At 41.0% G+C, this 11,152-nt stretch overlaps 1 protein-coding gene across 1 annotated transcript in view; it reads left to right on the plus strand.

Annotated features, from left to right (window-relative positions):
* Nucleotides 1–11,152, plus strand: part of HCN4 (hyperpolarization activated cyclic nucleotide gated potassium channel 4) — a 92,219-nt gene that overhangs the window by 54,611 nt on the left and 26,456 nt on the right. The window contains exons 2-4 of the mRNA XM_018552776.1: nt 5,643–6,066; nt 6,327–6,488; nt 8,856–9,074. Coding sequence (XP_018408278.1) covers nt 5,643–6,066; nt 6,327–6,488; nt 8,856–9,074 — 805 coding nt within the window. The remainder of the gene's footprint in view (nt 1–5,642; nt 6,067–6,326; nt 6,489–8,855; nt 9,075–11,152) is intronic.

Below are 11,152 nucleotides of genomic sequence, written 5' to 3' on the forward strand. Positions count from 1 at the left end.
CTGCCTTAGGACTGCCTTAACATGGCAGTGTGGCTTTTCATGTATTTACAAACGTATGGAACGAAAACTTCTGTTTTTAACCTAAAATATTGTAAAGTCTTGTACCATTTTAGCCACTGATTATTGCAGAAAGTTTAGAGTTTAACTATTACCCTTTACTGCCTAACTTAAGTTAAGATGTAAGCTTTTGGGATCTATTATGTCACTATTAGGTCTTCAGGCTTTATACAGGCTGAAAAACCCTGAAGAAAGGACCTAATGGGTCCTAAAAGCTTACATCTTTATTAACTAATTTAACCTATAAAAAGTGTAACTTAACCTCCAAACGTTCTTCATTAACTTAAATGTTAAAACAGTTTAATTCAGCTTGTTGTGCAGACTATCTGGAGAATGTGCTTGGGAATTTTTGTATAGTTTTTTTGTCTGTACACTTTACCTAATCTACACATATCTTGTCTAATCTGCAATGGTCAACAAAGGAATGTTATGGAATGGAATTCTCCTGTCTACTGCATTCAGTCTCACTCTCCTGGAGTTTCTTGAGCTATGGGAAATCATTAACTAAACTAACATCCTGTACTAGTGCAGGGCCCACCCCGACAGTATTGTACCCCCCAGAAGTTTCTTTATAGACTTTACTAAGGATCTGTTACCCAGCTCACTACAACTTTCAGCCCCTTCTATCATCTCAAATGGATATTCAGGATTAGGACTGTAAGCACCTTTATTTTCTCCCATGGTAACTGAAATATCAGAAATCAACAATGCATTTACATTTTTACCATTGTCATAAACAATAACCATTTCTTTTTCTGACTTAGCTTTCAGAAGGACAGTGATTGTAAAGGGAATAGACACAGATGAGTGGTTATCTCCCATGGCAACCTCAGAACACACCAACTTCCTGGGTATCTGACCATCTGCAGGGAAATGCCCCAGTATTTGACATTTAACATAACCATCTGGGTCTCTATCAAGACCGCTACCAGATGAGAACTCTTCTGGCCAGGGGCGTAACTAGAAATCACAGGGCCCCATAGCAAAATTTTGTATGGGGCCCTGTGATTTCTAGTTGCGCCCACCTGATAACCCTCACAGCCCACCTGAGAGTGACCCTGCAGAGCCTACCATAGACTCTCTATGGTGGGCTCTGCAGGGTCTTAGGTGGGCTGGTCAAACCCTCTTACCTGTCAACCCCGATCCAATGTCCGCCTCCTCCTCCACCAAGGTCGCTGGCAGGCCCCACCTCCATCGTCATCAGGCCACGCCTCCTCCCTCACCAGGCCCCACCTCCATCGCTTGGCCCTGCCTCCTCCTCCGCTGCCAAAAGCTTTTCCCAGCCGCCTCCTAAGCAGCTGCTGGCTGTCACTGACTCAGCAGCAGCTAGGAGGAGGAACGCGCCGCTGCACACATCACTGACAGGTTGTCAGTGATGTGAACAGCGCCGCATCTGCCTCACAGCCGCCAGTGACAGCCAGCAGCCTGAGATGCCATAGCGACCCATGCGGCCCGCACAGCATCAGGGGGATGTCCTGGTCGGGCACCCCTGTGCCACGGGCCCCATAGCGGCCGCCTGGGTCACTATGGCGATTGTTCCGCCACTGCTTCTGGCTCCTCTGGCACGGCTTACAGGTCTCCACATGTAACATTTATTCTAACACTTTAGGGGCTTTATCAGGTTTACAACAGAAACCTGCTTGTGAGTTGGTGACCCCAATCTCTTTATTCCTACTTGTGCACTCCAGCACTTTTACCAATACCTCTTTATTTTTCAATACTGTCTCTTTAAACCCTTCCTGGGTTACAGACAAGATTTCTGCCAATTCCTCTGCCCTTCCTCCTTGCAAGATTTGTCTGCTGCTACAGCAAGCGCGCCTTTGACTATAACTTGGTCATGGTAAGTAGCAGGCCAGACTTGGATGATAGAAATGCTTTCCGACACTTGTCTAACAGTCCTGTGAAATTCCCTTCATACACCGAAATAACCTGGAAGCAACTCAGTAGTAGACTGTGAAACCTGTTTCATCATCATTAATAAACATTGTACTAAACAGTCACAATCTTGCCCACCTTTGTTTAGTATTGCCTGTAACGTATTGTTCTAATTATTTGTACTCCGCAGCGCCAGCCCATCCATCAGAGGGGGAGATACAGAAGTAAATGGTGGCTAAACATTCAAGAATTGATACATACCTGCCAACATGTCTGTCAATACAAGCCAACATGTCTGCCAATAGCCTGGTACTCTCCTAGAGCATTTCTAAGCAGTTTATCCACTACCATCCTCTTTGACTCAGCAACAGTGAGCTGCTCCACAACCTCGCCAAGGAAATTGTCGATTTGGTACACAACATCTGGCAGACTGCATTAAAACATTTCCAACAATGTGAGCCTGCGGCTCTTTTGTTAGCATATGCATATTCCATTACTCTTTGAGGGAACGCTCTCACCCAGCAGGGCAGCACCACAGTTATCCTGAGAAACCATAGCTCTGGCACTCTTGAGGTTTCTAGGGATACCTCTGTTGACCCTGAAACTATTGTGAAAGAAAATGGCACACTTTTTCCTACTGGTCACCCCTACCACATTTAGATCAGCACTTTGCTTAAATAAATCAGGTATATACATGTATATAGGTTTCCATCATTTTCAGGTTTACTTTTACCCTTGCCTTCCTACTGTACTGGGCACAAAGGAAAGTCTCCCTAGTGGGTTTCCCTACTGGGGTCACTCCCACTTCACGGCAAAGTTTTACTGCCAGTTTCTCCAAGGACTAACATATCACTTCCAGTAGTATATACGAACAGACCACACTATCCAGAGAATTCCAATACTTCAGACTTCATTGAAATTCACAGCAAACCCAGTATAACAGAGAATAAAAGTGTGTAAAGCAGCACATACCAGCACCGACAGGGAGACTGGTGAGATTGAGTTAAAACATCTGACTTCATTTGGTATTGTTGGTATGGAGATTATAATATGTATGATGGGATTAGTAGTTTCTTTGTGCTCTACTGAACCTTATGCACCGGCCAGTTTAGAGTTTTTGAACACATTTAAGTGAGATACTGGTCTGTATTTGTTACCTGTATAAATAAGCCTACGGGTGAGAGGTTGTAGCTGGTTGGGGCTTTGCGGTGCTGGTATTTGCTGCTTTGTTCACTTTTATTCACTGATATACTGGATTTGCTGGGAATTTTAATAAAGTCTGAAGTATTGGAATTCTCTGGTGCGGTCTGTTCGTATACTACTACATTCCAAGGTGGAGACGCACCTATTAGACCAGCACCTGGGAAGTCCTGATGGCGGCTAAGGAATTGGAGCGGTGAAATTTCCTTTGGCTCTATATCACTTCCAGTGCTTGTCTCTTTAAAGAAAGTCTTACCAGCCACCACTATACATCCCACCATTTTAATTTGAGAGCACTGGATTTGCGACAACTCTTTTTACTCTTTTCCTTTTGGACCTGGCATGCTACCCATGCGGCCTCGGGGGGAACAATAGCAGGCACTACATGCACCTTATCCCCCCTTATAGCCTTAACAGGGACTTTTCCACCTTTGCCAGGGGTAAGTGTAGACATTTTTTCCATGCAAACATGGCGGACATCCACAGATCTCAATCTAGTCAGGCTAGTTTGTGCTGTATCCAGGGACAGGGGACACTTAGCAACAGCATGCCTGCACTGCAGACAACACATTTGCCTCTATGCATTGTCAGGGCCTTTCAAGGGGCACACACAGACCTGTTGCTGAGGAGGCATCATAGTCGTGGTGAATCTTCTCCATTATCAGGATTCCACTTTTAAACATGCCTTGTTGTGACCTTGGCTCATCGCCTATTAGGCGACAGATACTTTACTACCAGCAGGGGCATTAGCAATACTGGAGAAGATTTCTTTGGGCCATGCTTATCACACAGCAGTTCTTCTTAGGGCATTCAGAAAGACTGCATCAACATTAGGCTGCATCTTTTGCAACGTGCAGTGTTGCCACAGTTAACATCACTCTCCTGCTTCTGGACAGCCATTGACTCCTTCATGGCACCAAGAGCCAGCCTGGCTCTCTCTGTAATGGGGTTATAGCTGCCAAATAATCAGTCCAGGGCAGGCTCCCAAACTGGCAGATTCTGTTTGGGCCCATGTTGGGCTTGCCAGATGTAAACCTCTGCAGCCACAGAATTCTGTCTTTTATTTCAGCTTTATGCTTTGGAGATCCTCATATTCATCACTATAAACATTTGAAGTCCCCAGCAGCTTGCGCAGTTCAAGCAAATTGGTGCTATGCCACTTTAATCTGTATCTGCAAGCCTGAAAGGGCTGCATTCCCTTTAAGGCTTTCAGATACAGAACACCTGCCAAGCACAATATGCTGTTTCAATATCTCCTTATCATAGAGCATACCCAGTTCATCACATTTCAGCAAGGATCAGCAGACTCCACTTTTGACTGCTCCGAGCACTAGTTGTAAAATTTAGCTTGCGTTTAATGACTTTACTGCCCATTTATATTTAGCTAACATTACTTTACAGCAGGTTTGCCTTTCAGGGGGTTTTGAATCACATCAATACAACAGAACACAACAGAATCCAACTGCACAGACCCAAACTCTCTCACAGGCATCAGCTTGGTATTTGGATTGCTTAGTTTTTTTCCCCCGTAGAACAAAGCTTTCCCCTCAGGCATCAGTCTAGTCAAAGTGCCTCATTTCAAGGCCAGAACAGACACTTTCCTAGAGTTGTACACACATGCTGCCACCTTGCCTCATGACTCTCCTGGGGAGAGAAGAGCACTGACCAGACCGTGACAGCTTTTCTGGGGCAACACCTACCTGTCAATCATTCTCACACCTGGTCACTGACTCCTTTCATGTTAAACCGTGCTTAATCTGCATATCAATAGAGTGACAGTCAATTAAATACAAAATCCCTTTAGTGGAAGACCAGCACACAGGGTTAGAAACTGTGCCAAACCTGTCAGTCAAAAGACTGGAGACACATTCAGTGCTGCAATTGCCATCATGGTGGGTCTGTTTTCAGTGCTAGAAAAACAAAACAGTGCCGCTTAAGCTGTAGAAGCCCAGTTGAAATCAATGGCTGTCTGTATCAGGAAAAATAACCAGTTCTGAGGTGCAGGCTCTTTAAACTGATCATCTAGGTTCCAGCATGTGTGTGGGGATGGGCATGATGCTTTCCATTACTCTTACTTTTAATGGTTTTTAAACTTTTTTTTGAAAATTGAAAATCCTTTTTAATAAGTACCTTCCATCTCTTCCATCCGGTATTAATGGCCTAATTTCAAGTACAAGCTCTTTACACATGATACTGACATTGCTGGCCTTGTTCCACAATGATTAATGTGATTTTTGGCTCAAGCTTTCATTTTTGTACTCTTCACTTCCATCTCATAGGTTTTCATTTTTTTTATATGATAAAAAAGTGAACGTGAAGGACATCCTGTAACTGATAGCCATGTACTGTTTGTACCTCATTCCAGAGCATTCTTGCTTTATGAATGCATCAAGTAGGGATAGTGTGTCGACCATACATTTCCTTGTAACATAAATGTATTTCCCAAATTTAAATATGCTGTTGTGTGAATCTGTTAAGCATGCACTTACAGTGTATTCTTTCACTTACAGGTTTTACTGGGACCTCACTATGTTACTACTGATGGTGGGAAATCTCATTATTATTCCAGTGGGTATCACTTTCTTTAAGGAGGAGAACACCCCAGCTTGGATTGTGTTTAATGTTGTCTCTGACACCTTTTTCCTTGTGGATCTAGTACTGAATTTTCGAACAGGCATAGTAGTAGAGGACAATACAGAAATTATCCTCGATCCACAACGCATCAAGATTCGTTATTTAAAAAGTTGGTTCCTTGTGGACTTTGTATCCTCCATCCCTGTGGACTATATATTTCTTATTGTAGAAACACGTATTGACTCAGAGGTTTATAAGACTGCCAGGGCCTTACGAATTGTCCGTTTCACTAAAGTGCTGAGTTTGCTGCGACTCCTAAGACTTTCCAGGCTCATTCGGTATATTCATCAGTGGGAGGAGGTAAGTTTTCCGCTTTTGCCACCTGCATGATCTAGTGTTCCAAATGTTGGATTTTGGTACTATAGATAATAATGATATATAGAAAAGAAAAAATATATATAATTTAATATTTATTCTTTGCTTCTGCAACACAAGACAGTTACATAAACCGGCTCAAATGGATTATGTCTTTCACCTGATTGCTACCATTGTCATGCACACCTTGGTTTGGCTCCGTCCTTTCGTGCTGATTTGTTAATTGTGAATATTTTTCTCTGTAGATTTTCCACATGACTTATGACCTGGCAAGTGCTGTGGTACGCATTGTTAATCTGATTGGCATGATGTTGCTGCTTTGCCACTGGGATGGCTGCTTGCAGTTTTTAGTGCCCATGTTGCAAGATTTTCCTGACAACTGCTGGGTGTCACTGAACCACATGCAGGTGAGTTGTTCTGGTAATTCTAGTATTACTGGTCACATAATTCGTCTAGTAGCATTGGTGTTTTTATGTAGTATCTCTTTAACGTTTTAACTAATGTTTATCTAATGATTTTACGTTTATCGGTGAAAAGACATATCGAAAACTGTTCCTCCTTCACCGGATAGTTCCTTACTATTAACGGTAATTAAAGCATTATTTGCTTACAGGCAATCAAATCATCACAGTTGGTATTTTTGAGTTTGTGCCCAAAAATGTTGCCATACAAAGCAATACCTAGCTTTGTTTCAGCTATATAAAACTTTAAATGAATATATACCCAGAACTTTGTTTTCTAGATTTGAATAGAATGTGGAAGAGTTAAGCTGGCCATGCACTTTTTTTTCTCATTTAGCCTCATTGGTTGCTATTCTAGGTATTTATGTCATCATTAGAATAGTTTCTTGTTCTCTAGTTCTATGGGCTTTGCAATGTGGGCATAGGTCTGCTGTTCTATTCTACCTGTGCCCTGTCAGACATCAAGATACCAACAGACGAGCTTGATTTGCAGTGATGTTTCCAGTAACAATTACACTGACTCTCCTTATTGCTATGTGTACAACAGTACCTTAAAGTAGACTTTTCTGTATAATATTTTGCTCCAGTGCCAGCTGCACAACATTGCTCTGGACTGGCTTCCTGATAGTGACCACAAGGTAACAATGTGAGCACACAATTGAGAGACTGGGACAGAGAGTTGTCACCCTACAACAAATGAAGACCAATTTGTGTTGGCAAGATCACTGTACAACATGCTCTATTTTCATTAGGACTCAAGTACATCTGTCTTTAGTGCAGTTCACTGTTGTGTAAAGTACATATAACATCCTGTCTATTTGCTGGGAAGGGGCTGTTTACGTTCACAGGTCTATTCACAAAAGAGTGAAGAGTTTGGAGAAGGCAGGAGAAGTGAACAATCTAGGAAAACAGCTGAACTGGAAAGTGAGTTGAATTGGAGATTTTGTTTCCAAATCAGCTATTTTGTCCTAGATTGTTCACTTCTCCTGCCTTCTCCAAACTCTTCACCCTTTAGTGAATAGTCCTGTCAGTATCTGTGCTGTGGTATGCAGCAAATTGGGTGCACTTTAGTGCAGCAATAAGCGCTTACTAGGATGGCCAATCACCACACCGCCTTCAGTGCAAAACTGTGCCTAAGCACCCAAGTTAGGATCACACAAGCTATGATTTGTTAATTAAAATTGTCCTGCTAATTTTCTGTTCTGGTCTGATAAAAATTACTTTATCCCAGTGTAGCTTTTAATGCAAATCACTTTTTTCTGGCCACACAAATGAAAAAAAGCAATCCACCAAAAATTGCCGCAGAAGAGATTTTTTTAGACTGCATCATTTTTCCCCTCACACTTGTGTGATGCAGAAGAGCAATTCACATAAATACTATGCTGAGATGATATTGGCTCCATCACTTCAACACATAAAATACAGACAGCAGAGAATGGAATCACCCTATAAAAGATGAAATTCTTTAGACAGCGTCATATTTTATTTCAGCTTCGATTTAGCAATATTTTATATCATCTTCATGTGTATTCTTGTGATTTATTTTCTGTTTTTACTCATGTCAGAAAGCATATAGCATTTAAAACAGCTAGCTTTAACTGTATTTGTTAGCATCTACTGACATTAATTCTTCCCTTTCCCATATATTTTCAGCCTTTAAAACCTCACATTTTCCAGTGTTTTCATTCTGGGGTTTTTTGGAATTATTAAGTGATGTTGAAGATTATTGTCTTATTTTCATAATATATTTTGCTGAGTGGGTTTGAGCTTTTTGGTTGTAAAATGCATCCATGACTAGGGTATGTGTTCTTAGCATCAAGAATCTAAATCCACAGACTTGTTTTCCTTTTAGGCATTATATAATTTGTATAAAAATCTAAATCCTTGTACGTATTACTTTACGGCTCATGCAATTTGCACCACAAAAATAAATCCTGAACTGAAATGAATGCTACTGTTAAACCCTGCTGACTATGATCGCATAATCTCTTCAGATTAGCAGGGGAATGGACTCCTGTAGGTAGATGTCATAGTTAGACACAAGCTAAGCAGAATTTGTGCACATTACAGAAATGCTGCTAATGGACACTGAAAAGTTTCTGGGTATGACTGGTCCAGCTGTTCAAGGAAAATGTACAGATTTATAAGTTTGATTGTGCTCAGAATCATTTGCAACAAAATTACTGCAATAAATTACTTTTTCCTTTTTGTGTTAGCTGATGTTACACAAGGTTTGCAAAAACCAAGCGCATAACAATTCTCTTTAGGCCTGTGATTATAATTAGATAAAAATAATGTTTCTTTATGTTGCAGAATGCTTCATGGGGAAAGCAGTACTCCCATGCCATTTTCAAAGCCATGAGTCACATGTTGTGCATTGGGTATGGTCAGCAGGCACCAGTGGGAATGTCGGATGTGTGGCTTACTATGCTAAGCATGATTGTTGGTGCCACTTGCTATGCCATGTTTATTGGCCATGCCACTGCGCTTATTCAGTCTCTAGATTCATCACGGCGGCAGTATCAAGAAAAGGTATGCAAGCTTTTTAAGTGGTGCATATGTCTAAGCAGTTGCAATAGTATTTTTTTTATGATTTGCTATTAAGAAAATTAAAGATTGTTATGGCAAAAGATTTAATGCACTGAATTCAATAATCAGTGACAATGACAAGTTTATGGTATAATTCTGCAATGTGCCAGATATTGTGAACATAACAGTTTTATAAAGTGTTGACTGGGCTTACATATGGGATCATGCTCACTTGTCTACTGCTTAAAATAATTCAATTTTATATACTGTACAGTTCTGCCATGCAGCCTCTGCAAAGTGTAAGTCAGTGGGGTTTTACATTCACTTCATCAATGCTACTGAATTAAAGCTCTAGGCATGAAAAGACAGTATTTTTGAGAAGTGAGATACTGCTTAAGGTGGTTGAGCTTTCATCATTCTTTATTTTGGCCACCATTCTGCCTTCTAGGTGAGTCAGTGTACAACATAAATCTGGTTCTTTGGGAAAATAAAGTAGAGCCAACACAAGCAGACACATCTAGTCAGAAGGTTATATCAGCAGGCTTCCTCCAGTTCCATGTTCTCTGGGGATCCGTTATTAAAATAGGTGCTAAGAGAAATAGAGAAGTTGTCATGGCTGATTTATTTCTAAATATAACATTTGTCTAAATATAAAATTTCTAAATATAATAGAGAATTTACTGTCTTTGGCTATAATACATTGAGATACTGACCTGAAACAAGTATGAAAGTCAGAAAAGTCAGATTTTTGGATTTTTATTTTTAGTCCATGCCTTAAAAAGTATGAAAACTGGTGAGTCTGCAAGGGCAGCCTTTGTAAAAATGTTCTTTAAATAGTGAGGCTTACCAAGTGCTAGTTTAAGCTAGAAGGTTCAGATGAGACTGATTGATTAGCGCACTCCCAGGGTGTGTGGTCAATGGTGGCCAGTGTGCTGCTCCTATTTTGGTTGGACCGGGGTGTCCAACTGTAAGACTGAACAGGAAAAAAACAGATTGTTGCACTCCTACCCTCCTTCTTTTTCTTGCTAGTTTAAGCTAGTAGTAGTGCTCCCGCACATTTTGGGACTTCAGTAAGGAACAGCACAATTATGAAATTTCACCCAGTTACATATTACTTGTAGAGGTTACCAGAGTTAAAGGAGGGCAGTATGTTCTTTAACCTCCTGCCGTCCGGACGGCAGGAGGTTAAAACAGACGGACGGCAGACTACCATTTGCGGGTTTTTTTCCTGCTCGCACGCGCCGATCGGTTGTATGGGGTGATTTGATCTGCCGCAAACCCGCAAACCAGATCTCTGCTTCATCAGCTTCTTTTGGGGTGCCCAGGTGACATTAGGGGTCCTAGAGACCCCTAATGTCTCCATAAAGAGGACCTGTCAGTGTGCCTTTGCTATTATACAGGGGGATTGTTATCCCCCTATGTAATAGCAATAACAATAAGTGTAAAAAAAATAAATATATATAAATAAAAAAAGTAAAAATAAAATAAAAGTCACATATAAAAAAAGTAAAAAAAACCCCCAAAATTGTTAAGTCCCCCACCCCCACGTGTATGCACATATAAGCGTAAATATGCGTCAGATGCGCCAGCGAGCGAAAACGACAATTGCGCTAAACATGCTACATATCGCCGCAAGTGTCGGAGTGAGAGCAATCATTTTAGGGACATCAATCACTGATAACACTAAACTGATGAGCGGTAACAACTTTTACAAACGTCGCCTTTGGCCAATTTTGGGTATTGTAGTTTTTTGAGGTTCAGCGCGTACGCGCAATTTTAAGGCTTGACATGTTTGGTGTCTTTTTACCCGGCATGACCCCGTCTCTTATATTTTACCAACAAATTGGGTACTAATAAATGTTTTATAATTTAATATAGGGGAAACAGTTTTTTTTTAATTTTCTGTAATTTCTCCTTTAATATAGTAAAAAATAAAAACCGCAGTGGTGATTAAATACCACCAAAAGAAAGCTCTATCTGTCCCTAAAAAATTGTATAAAATTCATTTCAGTACAGCGTTGTATGACGGAATAAATGTCAGTCAAAGTACCGCAGCGCTGAATACTGAAAAATGGCCTGGA

The sequence above is a fragment of the Nanorana parkeri genome, unplaced genomic scaffold, assembly GCF_000935625.1.
Source record: "Nanorana parkeri isolate BGI_ZX_2015 unplaced genomic scaffold, ASM93562v1 scaffold97, whole genome shotgun sequence".
Taxonomy (NCBI): Eukaryota; Metazoa; Chordata; class Amphibia; order Anura; family Dicroglossidae; genus Nanorana; species Nanorana parkeri.